This window comes from Cyanistes caeruleus, chromosome 33 (assembly GCF_971803275.1).
Source record: "Cyanistes caeruleus chromosome 33, bCyaCae1.hap1.1, whole genome shotgun sequence".
In the NCBI taxonomy this organism is placed as follows: Eukaryota; Metazoa; Chordata; class Aves; order Passeriformes; family Paridae; genus Cyanistes; species Cyanistes caeruleus.
In genome coordinates this window covers 1,305,404-1,325,531 of record NC_141734.1, presented here as the reverse complement: position 1 = coordinate 1,325,531, position 20,128 = coordinate 1,305,404, and the positions used below count along the sequence as shown (strand labels likewise).

Sequence of the window (20,128 nt, the reverse complement as noted above, 5' to 3'; positions counted from 1 at the left end):
TGAACCGGAAGATTTTGAGGAACATCCCCAAAATTTTGGGGTGCTCAGAACCGCCCCAAACCCCACCCCAGGCCAGAATTCGGCGCCGCCGGCGGATAAAAATCCGCGTTTCGGGTGGGTTTGGTGGGATTTAATGGGAATTTTTTTTTGGGAAATGCGGGAAATCCAAGGATTTTTTATTTTTTTTTGGGAATGAGGGAGGTTTTCACGAAAAATTTTTGGGATTTTAGGGTTTAGCTTGCAATTCCTGCTGGAGTTTCCCCAGCACTTCCCGTTGCTGCTCCGAGCGCCGCTCCAGATCCTGCATCTGCTGCTCGTAGCGTTTCCTGAATTTTGGGGTGAAAAACGGGGAATTTTTGGGTGAAAAAAAACAGGAATTTCAGGGTTTTAACAAGAATTAAATTTGAAACAAGAATTTTAAGGTGAAAAATGCAAATTTCACTTTTCCCCCCGTTTTTTGCTCTGTTTTTACCGTTTTTTTCCCCCATTTTCCACCTTTTTTTTCTCCTTATTTTCTGTCATTTCCTGATATTTTATTGCAATTTTTGCCTTTTTTTTCCCTTTTTTATTCCCGTATTTTTTTATCCTTTTCCCCTCTCTTTCTATCTCTATTTTTCCCTTTTTTCTCCCTCCTCTTTCCCATTTTTTCCCCTTTTTTCTCCTTTTTTTTCCAACTTTTTCACTCTTTTTTTCCCCCCTTTTTTTTATCTCTCCTCCCTCTCCTTTTCCCCTGATTTTTTTTCTCCTTTTTCCCCCGTTTTCCCCCATTTTTCCCTCATTTTCCTTTTTTTATTCAGTTTTTCCCATTTTTCCCACGTTTTCCCCCATTTTTCTCCCCCCTTTTCCCCCAATTTTCCTGCATTTTATCCCCTAATTTTTCCCTCATTTTCCCATTTTTTCTCCTGGCTTTTCCCCATTTTTTCCCCATTTTTTCCCCTTTTTTCCCCTTTTTTATTTCATTTTTCCCCATTTTTTCTTCCATTTTTCCCCATTTTTTTTCCCCCAGATTTTTCCCCATTTTGCACCCCTTTTATTCCCCATTTTTCCCCCATTTTCCCCCCATTTTTTCCCCATTTTTCCCCATTTCCCCCCATTTTTCCCCCATTTTCCCCATTTTTTCCTGCATTTTTCCCCATTTTTTCCCATTTTCCCCCATTTTTCCCCATTTTTTCCCCATTTTCCCCCTATTTTTTCCCATTTTCCTCCCTTTTTTCCCCATTTTTTCCCCCATTTTATTTCATTTTTCCCCCTATTTTTCCCCCATTTTCCCCCCATTTTTTCCCCATTTTCCCCCCATTTTTCCCCATTTTTCCCCCATTTTCCCCCCATTTTTCCCCCATTTTCCCCCATTTTCCCCATTTTCCCCCATTTTTCCCCATTTTCCTGCATTTTTCCCCATTTTTCCCCATTTTCCACCCCTTTTATTCCCCATTTGTTCCCCCATTTTTCCTCATTTTTTCCCCTATTTTTTCACTATTTTTTCCCCATTTTTCCCCATTTTTTCCCTGCATTTTTCCCCATTTTATTTCATTTTTCCCCTATTTTTTCCCCATTTTTCCCCCCATTTTTTCCCCATTTTTCCTCATTTTTCCCCATTTTCCCCCATTTTTTCCTGCATTTTTCCCCCCATTTTTCCCCCTATTTTTTCCTGCATTTTCTCCATTTTCCCCCATTTTCCCCCCATTTTCCCCCATTTTTCCCTGCATTTTTCCCCATTTTTCCCCATTTTCCCCCATTTTATTTAATTTTTCCCCATTTTTTCCCCATTTTCCCCCCATTTTTCCCCATTTTTTCCCCATTTTCCCCCTATTTTTCTCATTTTTCCCGCATTTTTCCCCATTTTCCCCCATTTTTCCCCATTTTTTTCCCCATTTTTCCCCATTTTTCCCCCATTTTTCCCCCATTTTCCCCCATTTTATTTCATTTTTCCCCCATTTTCCCCCATTTTCCCCATTTTTCCCCCATATTTCCCCATTTTATTTCATTTTTCCCCCTATTTTTTCCCCATTTTCCCCCATTATTCCCCCATTTTTCCCCATTTTCCCCCATTTTTTCCCATTTTCCCCCCATTTCCCCCCATTTTCCCCCATTTTCCCCATTTTTCCCCATTTTTCCCCATTTTCCCCCCATTTTCCCCCCATTTTTTCCCCATTTTCCCCCTATTTTTCTCATTTTTCCCACATTTTTCCCCATTTTTCCCCATTTTCCCCATTTTTCCCCATTTTTTCCCCATTTTTTCCCCTATTTTCCCCATTTTTCCCCATTTTATTTCATTTTTACCCCATTTTTCCCCATTTTTTCCCCATTTTCCCCCCATTTTTCCCCATTTTTCCCCATTTCCCCCATTTTTCCCCATTTTCCCCATTTTTCCCATTTTCCCCCTATTTTTCCCCCATTTTTCCCCCATTTATTTTTCCCATTTTCCCCCATTTTCCCCATTTTTCCCCATTTTCCCCATTTTATTTCATTTTTCCCCATTTTCCCCCATTTTCCCCCAATTTTTTCCCCATTTTTTCCCATTTTCCCCCATTTTTCCCCATTTTCCCCCATTTTCCCCATTTTCCCCCATTTTTCCCCATTTTCCCCCATTGTTCCCCATTTTTCCCCATTTTCCCCATTTTCCCCATTTTTCCCCATTTTATTTCATTTTTCCCCATTTTTCCCCATTTTTTCCCCATTTTCCCCCATTTTTTCCTGCATTTTTTCCCATTTTTTCCCCATTTTCCACCCCTTTTATTCCCCATTTTTTCCCCCATTTTTCCTCATTTTTCCCCCTATTTTTTTCACTATTTTTCCCCATTTTTCCCCATTTTATTTCATTTTTCCCCCCATTTTTTCCCATTTTTCCCCATTTTCCCCATTTTTCCCCATTTTCCCCCATTTTATTTCATTTTTCCCCCTATTTTTTCCCAATTTTTCCCCATTTTTCCCCATTTTCCCCCCATTTTCCCCATTTTTCCCATTTTCCCCCTATTTTTCCCCCATTTTTCCCCCCATTTTATTTTTCCCCATTTTTCCCCCCATTGTTCCCCATTTTTTCCCCATTTTTCCCCATTTTATTTCATTTTTCCCCATTTTCCCCCATTTTCCCCCAATTTTTTCCCCATTTTTTCCCATTTTCCCCCATTTTTCCCCATTTTCCCCATTTTCCCCATTTTCCCCCATTTTTCCCCATTTTCCCCCCATTGTTCCCCATTTTTCCCCATTTTTCCCCATTTTCCCCATTTTCCCCATTTTTCCCCATTTTATTTCATTTTTCCCCCATTTTTTCCCCATTTTTTCCCATTTTCCCCCATTTTTTCCTGCATTTTTTCCCATTTTTTCCCCATTTTCCACCCCTTTTATTCCCTATTTTTTCCCCCATTTTTCCTCATTTTTTCCCCTATTTTTTTCACTGTTTTTTCCCATTTTTCCCCATTTTTCCCCCATTTTCCCCCCATTTTCCCCCATTTTTTCCCCATTTTTCCCCATTTTTCCCCATTTTCCCCCCATTTTTCCCCATTTTTTCCCCTATTTTATTTCATTTTTTCCCCTATTTTTTCCCCATTTTCCTGCATTTTCCCCCTATTTTTCCCCCATTTTTTCCCCATTTTTTCCCATTTTTTCCCATTTTTTCCCCATTTTCCCCCCATTTTTCCCCATTTTTCCCCATTTTTTCCCCATTTTTCCCCATTTTCCCCATTTTCCCCATTTTTCCCCATTTTATTTCATTTTTCCCCCTGACTTTTTCCCCATTTTTCCCCATTTTCCCCCATTTTTTTCCCCATTTTTCCCCCATTTTCCCCCCATTTTTTCCCCATTTTTCCCCATTTTATTTCATTTTTCCCCCCATTTTTCCCCATTTTTCCCCATTTTTTTTCCCCATTTTCCCCATTTTTCCCATTTTCCCCCTTTTTGCCCGTTTTCCCCGTTTTTTCCCCCAAACCCACATTTCCCCGGAGATGTATTCCAGCCTTTTTCCCACGGTGTTTTTGGCCTCCTCCAGCTCCTGCTTCACCAAAACGGGGCCCAAGAGCTTAAAAATGGTGTTGGAATCATCCAGAAGGTTCAGCTCCTGCGGGAATTGGGGAGAAAAAACCAGATTTTGGGAAAAAAATGGGGTTTGGGGGGAAAAAATGGGATTTTGGGGAAAATAATTGGATTTGAAAGGGAAAAAAATGGGATTTTGGGGGGAAAAAATGGGATTTTGGGGGAAAAAAAATGGGATTTTGGGGGAAAAAATTGGATTTGAAAGGGAAAAAATGGGATTTTGGGGAAAAAATTGGGATTTGGGGGGGAAAAATAGAATTTTGGGGGGGAAAAATGAGATTTTGGGTAAAAAATTGGGATTTGGGGGAAAAAAAATGGGATTTTGGGGGGAAAAATTGGATTTGAAAGGGAAAAAAATTGTATTTTGAGGGGATAAAATGGGATTTGGGGAGAAAAAAGGGGATTTGGGGGAATAAATTGGGGTTTGGGGGAAAAAAATGGGATTTTGGGAAAAAAATTGGGGTTTGGGGGGAAAAAATGGGATTTTGGGGAAAAAAATTGGATTTGAAAGGGAAAAAATGGGATTTTGGGTTAAAAATTGGGATTTTGGGGAAAAAAATTGGATTTGAAAGGGAAAAAATGGGATTTTGGGTGGAAAAATTGGGGTTTAGGGGGAAAAAATGGGATTTGGGGGAAAAAAAATGGGATTTTGGGGGAAAAAATGGGATTTTGGGGGAAAAAATGGGATTTTGAGGAAAAAAAATTGGATTTGAAAGAGAAAAAAAATGGGATTTTGGGGGGAAAAAATGGGGTTTGGGGAGAAAAAATGGGATTTGGGGGAAAAAAATTGGATTTTGGGTGGAAAAAATGGGATTTTGGGGGGAAAATTGGGATTTGGGGGAAAAAATTGGATTTTGGGTGGAAAAAAATGGGATTTGGGGGGGAAAAATAGAATTTTGGGGGGGAAAAATGAGATTTTGGGTAAAAATTGGGATTTGGGGGAAAAAAAATGGGATTTTGGGGAAAAAAATTGGATTTGAAAGGGAAAAAAATTGGATTATGAGGGGATAAAATGGGATTTTGGGGGAAAAATGGGATTTTGGGGGAAAAAATGGGATTTTGGGGGAAAAATTGGGGTTTAGGGGAAAAAAAATGGGATTTTGGGGAAAAAATTGGGGTTTGGGGGGAAAAAATGGGATTTTGGGTGGAAAAAATGGGATTTTGGGGGAAAAATGGGATTTTGGGGGAAAAAATGGGTTTGGGGGAGAAAAAATGAGATTTTGGGTTAAATATTTGGGTTTAGGGGGAAAAAAAATGGGATTTTGGGGAAAAAATTGGGGTTTGGGGGAAAAAATGGAATTTTGGGGAAAAAAAATGGGATTTTGGGGAAAAAAAATTGGGGTTGGGGGGAAAAAATGGGATTTGAAAGGGAAAAAAAATGGATTTTGGGGGAAAAAATGGGTTTGGGGGAGAAAAAATGGGATTTGGGGGAAAAAATGGGATTTGGGGGAAAAATGGGGTTGGGGGGAAAAATGGGATTTTGGGTGGAAAAAATGGGATTTTGGGGGGAAAAATGGGATTTTGGGGGAAAAAATGGGGTTTGGGGGAGAAAAAATGAGATTTTGGGTTAAATATTTGGGTTTAGGGGGAAAAAAACTGGATTTTGGGGAAAAAAATTGGGGTTTGGGGGAAAAAATGGAATTTTGGGGTGGGGAAAAAAAATGGGATTTTGGGGAAAAAAATTGGGGTTTGGGGGGAAAAAATGGGATTTGAAAGGGAAAAAAAATGGGATTTTGGGGGGAAAAAATGGGGTTTGGGGAGAAAAAATGGGATTTGGGGGAAAAATGGGATTTTGGGGAAAAAATTGGGGTTTGGGGGAAAAAATGGGATTTGGGGGAAAAAAATTGGATTTGAAAGGGAAAAAAATGGGATTTTGGGGGGAAAAAATGGGATTTTGGGCGGAAAAAATGGGATTTGGGGGGAAAAATGGGATTTGGGGGAAAAAAATTTGATTTGAAAGGGAAAAAAATGGGATTTTGAGGGGGAAAAATGGGATTTTGGGGAAAAAATTGGATTTGAAAGGGAAAAATGGGATTTTGGGGAAAAAAATTGGATTTTGGGTGGAAAAAAATGGGATTTGGGGGGGAAAAATAGAATTTTGGGGGGGAAAAATGAGATTTTGGGTAAAAAATTGGGATTTGGGGGAAAAAAAATGGGATTTTGGGGGGAAAAATTGGATTTGAAAGGGAAAAAAAATGGGATTTTGGGGGGAAAATTGGATTTGAAAGGGAAAAAATGGGATTTTGGGTTAAAAATTGGGATTTTGGGCGGAAAAAATGGGATTTTGGGGGGAAAAATGGGATTTGGGGGAAAAATGAGATTTTGGGTAAAAAATTGGGATTTGGGGGAAAAAAAATGGGATTTTGGGGAAAAAAAATTGGATTTGAAAGGGAAAAAAATTGGATTATGAGGGGATAAAATGGGATTTTGGGGGAAAAATGGGATTTTGGGGGAAAAAATGGGATTTGGGGGAGAAAAAATGAGATTTTGGGTTAAATATTTGGGTTTAGGGGGGAAAAAAATGGGATTTTGGGGAAAAAATATTGGATTTGAAAGGGAAAAAAATTGGGTTTTGGGTGGAAAAAATGGGATTTTGGAAAGTAAAAGAGGGATTTGGGAATAAAAGAGATTTGGGGTGAAAAAAAGGGGATTTTGGAAGGAAAATTTGGGAATTTAGGGGGGGAAAAAGTGATTTTTGAGGGGGAAAAAGAGAATTTTGGGGAGATTTGGAGTCTTTCAAATTTTGGGATTTTTTAGGGATTTTTTGGGGGATTTGTGAGAGATTTTTGGGTTATTTTTAGGGAATTTTTTGGGTGTTTTTGAGTGATTTTTGGGGGATTTTCACGGATTTTTGGGGCAATTTTGGGAGATTTTTTTGAGGATTTTTTGGGCAATTTTGGGAGATTTTTGGGAGGATTTTTGGGGCAGTTTGAGGCATTTTTGGGGAAATTTTGGGAGATTTTTTGGAAGATTTTTGGGGCAATTTTGGGAGATTTTTGGGGCCGTTTGAGGGGATTTTTGGGCCAATTTTGGGAGATTTTTGGGGCAGTTTGAGGCATTTTTAGGGAAATTTTGGGAGATTTTTTGGAAGATTTTTGGGGCAGTTTGAGGCATTTTTGGGGAAAATTTGGGAGATTTTTTTGAGGATTTTTTGAGACAATTTTGGGAGATTTTTTTGAGGATATTTGAGCCAATTTTGGGAGATTTTTGGGTGGATTTTTGGGGCAGTTTGAGGCATTTTTGGGGAAATTTTGGGAGATTTTTTGGAGGATTTTTGAGCCAATTTTGTGGGATTTTTTTGAAGATTTTTGGGGAAATTTTAGAAGATTTTTTTGAGGATATTTGGGCCAATTTTGGGAGATTTTTGGGTGGATTTTTGGGGCAGTTTGAGGCATTTTTAGGGAAATTTTGGGAGATTTTTTGGAAGATTTTTGGGCCAATTTTGAGAGATTTTTTGGATTTTTTGGGCAATTTTGGGAGATTTTTTGAGGATTTTTTGGGCCAATTTTGGGAGATTTTTTGAGGATATTTGAGCCAATTTTGGGAGATTTTTGGGGCAGTTTGAGGCATTTTTGGGGAAATTTTGGGAGATTTTTTGGAAGATTTTTGGGCCAGTTTTGGGAGATTTTTGGGGCAGTTTGAGGGGATTTTTGGGCCAATTTTGGGAGATTTTTTTTGAGGATTTTTGGGGCAGTTTTAGATGATTTTTTTGAGGATTTTTTGGGACAATTTTGGGAGATTTTTTGAGGATATTTGGGCCAATTTGGGGAGATTTTTTTTGATGCTTTTGGGGGCAGTTTTGGGGAATATTTTTACCATTTTCCGAGGTGATTTTGAGGATTATTTTGGGCTTTTTTTTGAGGATTTTTTGGGACAATTTTGAGGAATTTTTGAGGAATTTTTGGGGCATTTTTGGGGCATTTCCAGGATTTTTTTGGGGCAGTTTTAAGGAATTTTTGGGGCAGTTTTTGGGGGTTCCCTCACCTCCTGCACGATGTTGTTTTCTGTCAGCTGCGTCTCCAGTTTCTGCCTCGCCGCCACCGCCCGGCCCAGCTCTGAGGGGGAACCCCAAAATTTGGCCTCAGGGGGGACCCCAAAACCAGGCCAGAGCCCCCCCCAAAACCTGAGGGGTCTGGGGGGGGTCCTGGGAGGATTTTGGGGGGGGTCTCAAGAGGTTTTAGGGGAAGGATTTGGGGATTTTGGGGAGATTTTAGGGATCCCAAGGGGTTTTGGGGGTATATGAGGAGCTTTAGGGGTCCCAAGGTTATTTTGGGGGGAGATTTTGGGGTCCCAGGTGGAATTTGAGAGGTTTTTGGGGAGGTTTTGGGGGTCCCAGGAGGATTTTTGGGCTGTATTGGGGATTTTTTTTTACCTTTTTGTAACTGCTGATATTTCTCCAGCTCCCCTTGGAGCTTCTTCTGCAGCGTCTCCGCCATGGGGGGGCTTTTTTTGGGGTGGGGAAGGGGATTTGGGGTCACCACCCACCTCAGGGACCCCCCCAAACCCTAAAGAGCCCCCAAAAATCTTCCCAGACCCCCCAAAATCCTCCCCAAGTCCCTCCAAACCTCCGCAGGACCTCCCCAAAACTCCCTCAGGACTCCCCAAATCCCCCTCAGGACCCTCAAAGCTCCCTCAGAACCCTCAAATCCCCTCAGGACCCTCAAATTTCCCTCAGAACCCTCAAATCCCCCTCAGGACCCTCAAATCCCCCTCAGAACTCCCCAAATCCCCTCAGGATTCCAAAAATCCCCTCAGGACTCCCCAAATCCCCTTCAGGATCCCCAAATTTCCCTCAGAACCCTCAAATCCCCCTCAGGACCCTCAAATCCCCCTCAGGACCCCCTAAATCCCCTCAGGAACCCTAAATCCCCCTCAGAACTCCCCAAATCCCCTCAGGATTCCAAAAATCCCCTCAGGACTCCCCAAATCCCCCTCAGGACCCTGAAACCTCCCTCAGAACCCTCAAATCCCCCTCAGAACTCCCCAAATCCCCTCAGGAACCCTAAATCCCCCTCAGAACTCCCCAAATCCCCTCAGGATTCCAAAAATCCCCTCAGGACTCCCCAAATCCCCTCAGGATTCCAAAAATCCCCTCAGGACTCCCCAAATCCCCCTCAGGACCCTCAAACCTCCCTCAGAACCCTCAAATCCCCCTCAGGACCCTCAAATCCCCTCAAGACCCCCTAAATCCCCTCAGGAACCCTAAATCCCCCTCAGAACTCCCCAAATCCCCTCAGGATTCCAAAAATTCCATCAGGACTCCCCAAATCCCCCTCAGGACCCTCAAACCTCCCTCAGAACCCTCAAATCCCCCTCAGGACCCTCAAATCCCCCTCAGAACTCCCCAAATCCCCTCAGGATTCCAAAAATCCCCTCAGGACTCCCCAAATCCCCCTCAGGACCCCCAAATTTCCCTCAGAACCCTCAAATCCCCCTCAGGACCCTCAAATCCCCTCAAGACCCCCTAAATCCCCTCAGGAACTCTAAATCCCCCTCAGAACTCCCCAAATCCCCTCAGGATTCCAAAAATTCCCTTCAGGACTCCCCAAATCCCCTCAGGATTCCCAAAATCCCCTCAGGATTCCCAAATCCCTCTCAAGACTCCCTAAATCACCTCAGGACCCCCCCAAATCTTCCAGGAAACCCCAAATTCCCTCGTGCCCCTAGAAGAGCCCTCCGGGATCCCCCCAAATTTCCTCAAGGACCCCCAATTCCCCCTCAAATTTTCCTCAAATTTTCCCCAAATTTCCCCGTTCCTCACCCTCCGCTCTCCGCGCGCGGCCCCAACGCTCCCAGGCCACACCCCCTACGCGCCGCGCACGCGCACTAAACCACGCCCAGAGACGTCAAACCACGCCCCTTTATTACCATATATGTAAATACAGCCTGAGGACGTGCCCACGCCCCCGCGTCGCGCGCCCTAAGCCCCGCCCCGCGACCTTAAACCACGCCCCTTTACCACCATATATGGAAACCCCGTCTGAGGGCTTGGCCACGCCCCCCCCGCGCCGCGCGCCTTCCGCGCCCTCAGCGCCCCCCGCCCCTCCCCCCCCCCATCAGGGGGGGGTTTTGGGGAAAATTTTGGGGTTTTTGGGGAGCCTGGAGGTGAGAGAAGGGCGAGGAAGGGTCCGGGATGGGCCCGAGGCGGCGGAGATGGCGGCGGAGGGCGGCGAAGGCGGTGCTGGTGGCGCTGGGGCTGGCGGTGCTGGCGCTGCTGGGCAGCGGAGAGGGCGAGGAGCTGCTGGCGGAAGCCCTGGCGGCGTGGGGGGAGGGGCGGAGGCCGTGGGGGGAGGGGCGGGGGTCGTGGGGGGACGGGGGGGGTGGGGGGTCGTGGGGGATGGAGATTTGGGGGGCGGGGGAGGCGGGGGTTGGGAGTTGGGGGGGCGTTTTTGTGAATGGGGGGCGTGGGAACGGGGCGGGGTTTACGCGTGGGGGGCGTGGGAAGGGGGCGGGGCTTGTGAGGGGCGCGGGGGTTATGAATGAAGGGGTGGGGGTTGGGAAAAGGGGGTCGGGGGTCGTGAATGGGAGCTCGGGGGTCACGAATGGGGGCGGAATTTGGGGTCCCGGGGGTGAAATTGGGGGTCCCGGGGGTCGAATTGGGGGTACCGGGGGTGAAATTGGGGGTCCTGGGGGTCGAATTGGGGGTACCGGGGGTGAAATTGGGGGTACCGGGGGTGGAATTGGGGTTCCCGGGGGTCGAACTGGGGGTCCCGGGGGTCGAATTGGGGGTCCCGGGGGTGAAATTGGGGTTCCCGGGGGTCGAATTGGGGGTCCCGGGGGTGAAATTGGGGTTCCCGGAGGTGAAATTGGGGGTCCCGGGGGTCGAAGTGAGGGTCCCGGGGTTGGAATTTCGGCTCCCGGGGGTGAAATTGGGGGTCCCGAGGATGGAACTGGGGGTCCCGCTTCCCCCAACGGGGGTCCCCACACCCTCCCCGACTGTTCCGGCCTCCTGTCAGGCGGCTCCGGCCTCCTCCCGGAGTCTCCCTCGGAATCCCCCCGAACCCCCAAACTTCTCCTGTCACCCCCTCCTTGCTCCCCCCCCTCCCCTTTCCTCCTCATCCTCGTCCCCAGCTCCCCCTCACACCTGGAGCGTCGCCTCGCCGTGCGCAACACCTGGGGCGGCAACACCTGGCCGGACACCGACACCCCCCGGAGCCGCACCGTCTTCGTTCTGGGTGTTCCCGCCTCCCCACGAGAACAACGGGAGGTGTTGGAGGAATGGCGACAACACCGTGACATCCTCCAGGGCGATTTCCTTGACGCCTACGCCAACCTCACCTGGAAAACGCTGTTGTTGCTCCGCTGGAGCCGTTCCTGTTGCGGGGGAACACCGTTCCTGCTCAAAGCCGACGACGACGTCTTCGTCAACGTGCCGGCCGTCGCGGCCTACCTGACGGAGCGAACGGCGCCGGCCTCCCGCCTGTACCTGGGTCGCGTCCACTGGCGGGTGACGCCCAACCGAGACCCCCGCAGCCGTCACCACGTGCCGGCGCGGTTGTACCCCGGCTCGCGCTTCCCGCCGTACTGCAGCGGCACGGCGTACGTGCTGTCGCGTCAGGCGGCGCTGGCGGTGTTGGCGGAGGCGCCGGGGGTACCGGCGGAGCTGCCGGAGGACGCGTGGGTCGGGCTGTGCGCCGGGAGGGCGGGGGTGGCGGTGAGACACTCGGCGAGGTTCGGGGGTTCCTGGAGGTTCCCGGCCGACGGGTGTTGCGCGGGGCGGGTGTTGTTCAGCGCGCACGGGGTGCGGCCGGGGGAGATGAGGAGGGTGTGGGCGGAGCGGCCGGGGGGGTGTGGGGTGTTGCGGGGGGCGCTGGGGGTGACGGGGTGTCGGCTGATGGCGCTGGGGGCGTGGCTGTGGGGAGAGGGGCGGGGCGATGGGGAGTGACGTCACTGGGGAGGGCGTTGGGTGTGACGTCATGGGGTGGTGATGTCATTGGATGATGTCATTGGGCAGGGATGTCATTGGGCTGTGATGTCATTGGGTGATGTGAGACTGTGACGTCATTGGGTGACATCATGTGGTGATGTACTGGGTGACATTGTGGGACGGTGACGTCATTGGGCTGTGATGTCATTGGAAAGGAATGTCATTGGGCTGTGACGTCATTGTGTGACGTCATGTGGTGATGTATTGGGTGACATTGTGGGATGGTGACGTCATTGGACAGTGATGTCATTGGGTGATGTCATTGGGTGATGTACTGGGTGACATTGTGGGACGGTGACGTCATTGGGCTGTGATGTCATTGGGCTGTGATGTCATTGGGCTGTGATGTCATTGGGTGATGATGTCATGAGGCTGTGATGTCATTGGGCTGTGATGTCATTGGGTGATGATGTCATGAGGCTGTGATGTCATTGGGTGATGTGGGACTGTGATGTCATCGGGTGATGTCATTGGGCGATGATGTCATTGGACGGTGATGTCATGAGGTTGTGATGTCATTGGGTGACGTCATGAGACTGATGTCATTGGGTGACGTCATGAGGCGGCGATGTACTGGGTGACATTGTGGGCCAGTGATGTCATTGGGCAGTGACGTCATTGGGCAGTGATGTCATCGGATGATGTAATTGGATGATGTCATTGGGTGGTGATGTCATTGGGCAGTGATGTCATTTGATGATGTCATTGGATGATGTCATTTGATGATGCCATTGGGCAATGATGTCATTGGATGATATCATTGGGTGGTGATGTCATTGGGCGGTGATGTCATTGGATGATGTCATTGGGTGGTGATGTCATTGGATGATGTCATTGGATGATGTCATTGGGCAATGATGCCATTGGACGATGTCATTGAGTGATGTCATTGGGCAGTGATGTCATTGGATGATGTCATTGGGCGGTGATGTCATTGGAGTGACGTCATGGGGTGATGACCCGGACACGGTGACAGTGACACCCGGACACGGGGACAGTGACACCCGGACACGGGGACAGTGACACCCGGACACGGGGACAGTGACACCTGGACACGGCTGTGACACCCGGACACGGGGACAGTGACACGGGGACAGTGACACCCGGACACGGGGACAGTGACACCCAGATACGGGGACAGTGACACCGGACACGGCTGTGACACCCGGACATGGGGACAGTGACACGGGGACAGTGACACCCGGACACGGGGACAGTGACACCCGGACACGGGGACAGTGACACCCGGACACGGGGACAGTGACACGGGGACAGTGACACCCGGACACGGGGACAGTGACACCCGGACACGGGGACAGTGACACGGGGACAGTGACACCCGGACACGGGGACAGTGACACGGGGACAGTGACACACAGACACGGGGACAGTGACACCCGGACACGGGGACAGTGACACAGGGACAGTGACACCCAGACACGGGGACAGTGACACCCGGACACGGGGACAGTGACACAGGGACAGTGACACAGGGACAGTGACACCCAGACACGGGGACAGTGACACCCGGACATGGGGACAGTGACACCCGGACACGGGGACAGTGACACCCGGACACGGGGACAGTGACACGGGGACAGTGACACCCGGACACGGGGACAGTGACACCCGGACACGGGGACAGTGACACGGGGACAGTGACACGAGGACAGTGACACCCGGACACGGGGACAGTGACACGAGGACAGTGACACCCGGACACGGGGACAGTGACACCCGGACACGGGGACAGTGACACGGGGACAGTGACACGAGGACAGTGACACCCGGACACGGGGACAGTGACACCCGGACACGGGGACAGTGACACGGGGACAGTGACACGAGGACAGTGACACCCGGACACGGGGACAGTGACACGGGGACAGTGACACGAGGACAGTGACACCCGGACACGGGGACAGTGACACGGGGACAGTGACACCCGGACACGGGGACAGTGACACGAGGACAGTGACACCCGGACACGGGGACAGTGACACCCGGACACGGGGACAGTGACACGGGGACAGTGACACGAGGACAGTGACACCCGGACACGGGGACAGTGACACGGGGACAGTGACACCGGGACACGGGGACAGTGACACTCGGACACGGGGACAGTGACACGGGGACAGTGACACCCGGACACGGGGACAGTGACACCCGGACACGGGGACAGTGACACGGGGACAGTGACACCCGGACATGGGGACAGTGACACCCGGACATGGGAACAGTGACACCCGGACATGGGGACAGTGACACGGCTGTCACCTGGGCCTGGCACGGTGACCCTGATGTCACTCAGGTGTGTCCCAGGTGTCCCTCGGGTGTCACCTGGATGTCCCTGGTGTCACTCAGGTGTGTCCCAAGTGTCCCCCAGGTGTCCCCCGGGTGTCTCAGGTGTCCCCCAGGTGTCCCTCAGATGTCCCAGGTGTCCCCCAGGTGTCCCTCAGGTGTCCCAGGTGTCCCCCAGGTGTCTCAGGTGTCACCTGGATGTCCCTGGTGTCCCCAAGGTGTCCCCCAGGTGTCCCCCAGGTGTCTCAGGTGTCTCCCAGGTGTCCCTGATGTCCCTCAGGTGTCACCCCCCAATAAAGTCCCCAGTGCTGGTGACACCGCGGTGGCTTCGTTTGGGGGAGGGGACCCCAAAAATTGGGATGGGGACAATTTGGGGACCCCAAAAATGGGGAGGGGACCCCAAAAATTGGGATTGGGACAATGAGGACCCCCAAAAATTTGGGATGGGACCCCAAAAATGGGATGGGGACATTTTGGGGACCCCAAAAATTTGGGATGGCACCCCAAAAATGGGATGGGGACACCTCGAAGACCCCAAAACTTGGGATGAGACCCCCAAAATTGGGGACAAAGCCTCTCAGACACCCCGAAATCTCCGCTCCCAAAATTTTTATTTCCTGAACCTTTCCAGGGCTCCCCTTTTTTGGGGGGATCCCCCCAAATTCCGGCCGGGAATCTCCTCCTTCCCTTTCCCGGGATTTTTGGGCTTTCCCCGCCTTTTTCCCACTTTTTTTGGGAATTTTTCCAGGGTTTTTTTCCCAATTTTTTGGGATTTTTCTCCCAATTTTTCCCCAATTTTTTGGGATTTTTCTCCCAATTTTTCCCCAATTTTTTGGGATTTTTCTCCCAATTTTTCCCCAATTTTTTGGGATTTTTCTCCCAATTTTTCCCCAATTTTTGGGGATTTTTCTCCCATTTTTTCCCCAATTTTTGGGGATTTTTCTCCCATTTTTTCCATGATTTTTTGGGATTTTTCTCCCAATTTTTCTCCAATTTTCTGGGACTTTTCTCCCAACTTTTCTCCAATTTTTGGGGATTTTTCTCCCATTTTTCCCCCAATTTTTTGGGATTTTTCTCCCAATTTTTCCCCAATTTTTTGGGATTTTTCTCCCATTTTTTTTCCGTTTTTCTGGGATTTTTCCATCATTTTTCCCCCATTTTTTTGAAGGATTTCTCCCGTTTTTCCCGCGGATTTTGGGGATTTTCCCGCCATTTTTTCCACGGATTTTGGGGATTTTCCCGCCGTTTTTCCCGCGGATTTTGGGGGTTTTCCCGCCATTTTTTTCCCGGTTTTTTGGAGGATTTTTCCCGTTTTTTCCCCGTTTTTCCTCTCCTTTTTCCTCCTTTTCCTGGGGGGTTCCCCCTCCTCGTTTTTCTCCTTCTGCTCCAAACTCTGCCGGATCCGGGCCTGGGGGAGGAGGGGGGAAAAATTCGGGAATTCCCAAAATTTGGGAATTCCCAAAATCCTGGGAACCCCCCCAAAAAAAAAAAGTTTGGGAATTTCCTCAAAAATTCCAGGAATTCCCTGGGAAACTCTTCCCAAATTTTTGGGGTTTTTGTTTTGGGGATGGAGGGTGAGGACACCCAGGAATTCCTGAAGAATTCCCAAAAAAAATTCCCAAAAATTCCCCCCAAAATTCCCCCCAAAAATTCCCAATAAATTTCCTAAAAATTCCCAAAAATTCCCCCCAAAATTCCCCAAAATTCCCCAATAAATTTCCTAAAAATTCCCAAAAATTCCCCCCAAAATTCCCCAAAATTCCCCAATAAATTTCCTAAAAATTCCCAAAAATTCCCCCCAAAATTCCCCAAAATTCCCAATAAATTTCCTAAAAATTCCCAAAAATTCCCCCCAAAATTCCCCAAAATTCCCCCCAAAATTCCCAATAAATTTCCTAAAAATTCCCAAAAATTCCCCCCAAAATTCCCCAAAATTCCTCCCAAAAATTCCCAATAAATTTCCTAAAAATTCCCAAAAATTCCCCCCAAAAATTCCCAAAAAATCCCCCCAAAAATCCCAAAAAATCCCTAAAAAATTCCCCTAAAATCCCCCCAAAAATTCCTAAAAAATTCCCAAAAAGTAAAAAAAATTCCCCAAAATCATCAAAAATCCAAAATTCCCAAAAAGTAAAAAAAAAATCCCAAAAATCATCAAAAATCAAAAAAAATTCCCCCCAAATTCCCAAAAATTCCCCAAAAATCCCCAAAAAATTCCCAAAAAATTCCCCAAAATTCCCTAAAAATCCCATAAAGTCCCCCAAAATTCCCAAAAAAATCCCCCCAAAAAATCCTTAAAAAAATCCCTAAAAAATTCCCAAAAAATAAAAAAAAATCCCCAAAAAATCCCCAAAAAATCCCCAAAAATTCCCCAAAAATAAAAAAAATTCCCAAAAAAATCCCCAAAAATTCCCTAAAAATCTCCCCAAATCCCCCCAAAATTCCAAAAAAATCCCTAAAAAAATCCCCAAAAAATTCCCAAAAAATCCCCAAAATTAAAAAAAAATCTCCCCCAAAATTCCCAAAAAATTCCCCAAAATTCCCAAAAAAATCCCCAAAAAATCCCCCCAAATTCCCAAAAAATCCCCCAAAAATCCCTAAAAAAATCCCAAAAAGTCCCCAAAAAATTCCCCAAAAAAATCCCCAAAAAAATCCCCAAAAATCCCCCCAAAAGTCCCCCAAAAACTCCCAAAAAATCCCCAAAAATTCCCAAAAAATCCCCCAAAATATCCCTCCAAAATTCCCCAAAAATCCCTAAAAATTCCCAAAAAATCCCAAAAAATCCCCCCAAAAATCCCCAAAACTCCCCAAAAATCCCAAAAAAATCCCAAAAAATCCCCCAAAAATCCCTAAAAAAATCCCTAAAAAATCCCCAAAAAATCCCAAAAAAATCCCCAAAAATTCCCCCCAAAAATTCCCCCCAAAATCCCCAAAAAATTCCCCAAAAAAATCCCAAAAAATTCCCCAAAAATTCCCAAAAAAATCCCCAAAAAAATCCCAAAAAATCCCCAAAAAATCCCCCAAAATTCCCAAAAAATCAAAAAAAAATCCCTAAAAAAATCCCAAAAAATCCCAAAAAAATTCCCAAAAAATCCCCCAAAATTCCCAAAAAAAATCCCAAAATATCCCCAAAAGTTCCCCAAAAATCCCTAAAAATTCCCAAAAAATCCCAAAAAATCCCCCAAAAAATTCCCAAAAAAATCCCCCCAAATTCCCATAAAATCTCCCAAAATCCCCAAAAATTCCCAAAAAAATCCCCAAAATCCCCAAAAAAATCCCAAAAAATCCCCAAAGAATTCCCCAAAAAATCCCAAAAAATCCCAAAAAAATCCCCAAAAATCCCCCCAAAAGTCCCCCAAAAACTCCCAAAAAATCCCCAAAAAATCCCCCAAAATATCCCTCCAAAATTCCCCAAAAATCCTCAAAAATTCCCTAAAAATCTCAAAAAATCCCCAAAAATTCCCTAAAAATCTCCAAAAAAATCCCAAAAAAATCCCTAAAAAATTCCCAAAAAATCCCCCCAAAATCCCCCAAAATTCCCAAAAAATAAAAAAAAATTCCCAAAAAAATCCCCAAAAAATTCCCAAAAAATCCCCCAAAAATCCCAAAAAATTTCCAAAAAATCCCCCAAAATTCCCATAAAATCTCCCAAAATCCCCAAAAATTCCCCAAAAAGTCCCCAAAATCCCCCAAAAAATCCCAAAAAATTCCCCAAAATTCCCTAAAAATCCCCCCAAAACTCCCAAAAAATCCCCAAAAATTCCCAAAAAATCCCAAAAAATCCCCAAAAAATTCCCCAAAATTCAAAAAAAATGCCCCAAAAAATTCCCAAAAAATTCCCAAAAAATTCCCAAAATCCCCAGAATCCCCCAACGCCCCCAGAATTCCGGGAATCCCGGGAATCCCGGGAATTCCGGGCTGTCTCACCCTCAGCTCCTGGTTCTGCACCTGCCGCCGCCGGCGCTCGGGGTCCCTCCCCTTGTGGCGCTTCCGGGGCCGGAACTTGCCCTTGGAATCGGGGTCGAATCCCTGGGAAAAAACCGGGAATGGGCGGGGGAGGGGCTGGGGGGGAATCCCGGGATTCTGGGGAATCCCTGGGAAAAAAACCGGGAATGGGCGGGGGAGGGGCTGGGAGAGAATCCCGGGATTCTGGGGGGAATTCAGGGATTTTGGGGTGAAATTCCCCGGATTTTGGGTCAGAATCCCAGGATTTGGGTGAGAATTCCCTGATTTTGGGTGAAATTCCCGGCATTTTGGGGTGAAATTCCCAGGATTTGGGTGAAATTCCCAGGATTTGGGTGAAATTCCCAGGATTTTGGGTGGAATTCCGGGATTTTGGGTGGAATTCCCGGGATTTGGGTGAGAATTCCCGGGATTTTGGGTCAGAATTCCCTGATTTTGGATCAGAATTCCCTGATTTTGGGTCAGAATTCCCAGGATTTGGGTGAAATTCCCGGGATTTGGGTGAGAATTCCCGGGATTTTGGGTCAGAATTCCCTGATTTTGGATCAGAATTCCCTGATTTTGGATCAGAATTCCCAGATTTTGGGTGAAATTCCCGGGATTTTGGGTCAGAATCTCACGATTTCTGTGGGATTTTTGGGATTTTGGGTCAGAATTCCCTGATTTTGGGTGAAATTCCCAGATTTTGGGTGAGAATCCCAGGATTTTGGGTGAAATTCCCAGGATCTGGGGCCGTTACCAGGCGCTGGATCCTCTCGCGCCGTTTCTGCTCCAGCCCGGCCTCGTCCACGCGCGAGAGCAGCGACGGCTCCGGGGTCAGCAGCTGCCACGGGATCTGGGAAAATGGGAAAAAATGGGAATTTGGGGGGAAAAATGGGAAATTCGGGGGGTAAAATGGGGATTTTGGGGGGAAAAACGGGAATTTTGGGGAGAAAATGGAGGTTTTAGGAGAAAAAATGGAGATTTTAGGAGAAAAAATGAGGATTTGGGGAAAAAAAATGGGAATTTAGGGGGGAAAATGGGAATTTTGGGGGGAGAAATGGGGATTTTGGGGGAAAATTGGGGATTTGGGGAAAAAAAAATGGGAATTTTGGGGGGAAAAACGGGGATTTGGGGGGGAAAAATGGGAATTTTGGGGGAAAATGGGAATTTTTTGGGGAAAATGGGGATTTAGGGGGAAAAATGGCAATTTTGGGGGGAAAACCGGGAATGAGGGGGAGAAAAATGGAATTTTGGGGGGGAAATGGGAATTTTGGGGGAAAAATGGGAATTTGGGGGGGAAAAATTGGAGTTTTGGGGAGAAAAATGGGGATTTTAGGTGGAAAAATGAGGATTTGGGGAAAAAAAATGGGAATTTTGGGGGGAAAAACGGGAATTTTGGGGGAAAAATGGGAATTTTGGGGGTGAAAAATGGGAATTTTGGGAGGTAAAATTGGAATTTTTGGGGGAAAAATGGGAATTTTGGGGGAAAAATGGGAATTTTGGGGGAAAAATGGGAATTTTGGGGGGAAAAATGGGAATTTTGGGGGAAAAATGGGGATTTGGGGGAAAAAATGGGAATTTTGGGGGGGAAAATGGGAATTTTGGGGGAAAAATGGGGATTTGGGGAAAGGGAAGTGAAAATTTATGGGGAAAAATGGGAATTTTTTGAAGAAAAATGTGAATTTTTATGGGAAAATGGGAATTTTTATGGGGAAAAATGGAGGTTTTAGATGGAAAAATGAGGATTTGGGGGAAAAAAATGGGAATTTTGGGGGGAAAATGGGAATTGGGGGGAAAAATGGGAATTTTTGGGGGGAAAATGGGGATTTTGGGGGGAAAAATGGAGGTTTTAGGAGAAAAAATGGAGATTTTAGGTGGAAAAATGAGGATTTGGGGAAAAAAAATGGGAATTTTGGGGGGAAAAAC

At 47.0% G+C, this 20,128-nt stretch overlaps 3 protein-coding genes and 1 long non-coding RNA gene across 4 annotated transcripts in view; 2 read left to right on the top strand and 2 right to left on the bottom strand.

Moving 5' to 3' along the window:
- Positions 1-115: 115 nt before the first annotated feature.
- PFDN6 (prefoldin subunit 6) lies at positions 116-9,881 on the bottom strand. Its single transcript, XM_086870725.1, has 5 exons — positions 9,791-9,881; positions 8,402-8,472; positions 8,014-8,084; positions 3,930-4,054; positions 116-326 (listed from the first exon to the last, which is right to left on the bottom strand). Exons 2-5 carry the CDS (start codon positions 8,463-8,465, stop codon positions 227-229), a joined length of 360 nt encoding a protein of 119 aa, XP_086726851.1. The 5' UTR covers positions 8,466-8,472; positions 9,791-9,881; the 3' UTR covers positions 116-226.
- A 281-nt stretch (positions 9,882-10,162) lies between these two features.
- Positions 10,163-11,809, top strand: B3GALT4 (beta-1,3-galactosyltransferase 4; the record flags this gene model as incomplete). The annotated part of the gene is made up of 1 exon (XM_086870675.1): positions 10,163-11,809. A coding segment is annotated over exon 1 (1,647 nt), but the record flags the coding sequence as incomplete, so codon positions are not given.
- A 62-nt stretch (positions 11,810-11,871) lies between these two features.
- LOC147647821 (uncharacterized) lies at positions 11,872-14,575 on the top strand. The gene is made up of 2 exons (XR_015281349.1): positions 11,872-14,323; positions 14,439-14,575. It is a non-coding gene; the product is annotated as an uncharacterized LOC147647821 (long non-coding RNA).
- Positions 14,576-14,854: 279 nt separating this feature from the next.
- WDR46 (WD repeat domain 46) overlaps positions 14,855-20,128 on the bottom strand; it is a 33,614-nt gene continuing 28,340 nt past the window's right edge. The window contains exons 13-15 of the mRNA XM_086870707.1: positions 18,960-19,055; positions 18,185-18,286; positions 14,855-15,668 (exon numbers count right to left, since the gene is read on the bottom strand). Coding sequence (XP_086726833.1) covers positions 14,871-15,668; positions 18,185-18,286; positions 18,960-19,055 — 996 coding nt within the window. The 3' untranslated portion in view covers positions 14,855-14,870. The remainder of the gene's footprint in view (positions 15,669-18,184; positions 18,287-18,959; positions 19,056-20,128) is intronic.

Coding starts and splice junctions, on each gene's coding strand:
- PFDN6 (XM_086870725.1), bottom strand. CDS start 8,465: ATGGCGGAGACGCTGCAGAAGAAGCTCCAAGGGGAGCTGGAGAAATAT. Junction 4,055..8,013: donor AAAACAACATCGTGCAGGAG/GTGAGGGAACCC, acceptor CAATTCCCGCAG/GAGCTGAACCTTCTGGATGA. Junction 327..3,929: donor GAATACATCTCCGGGGAAAT/GTGGGTTTGGGG, acceptor CCCAAAATTCAG/GAAACGCTACGAGCAGCAGA.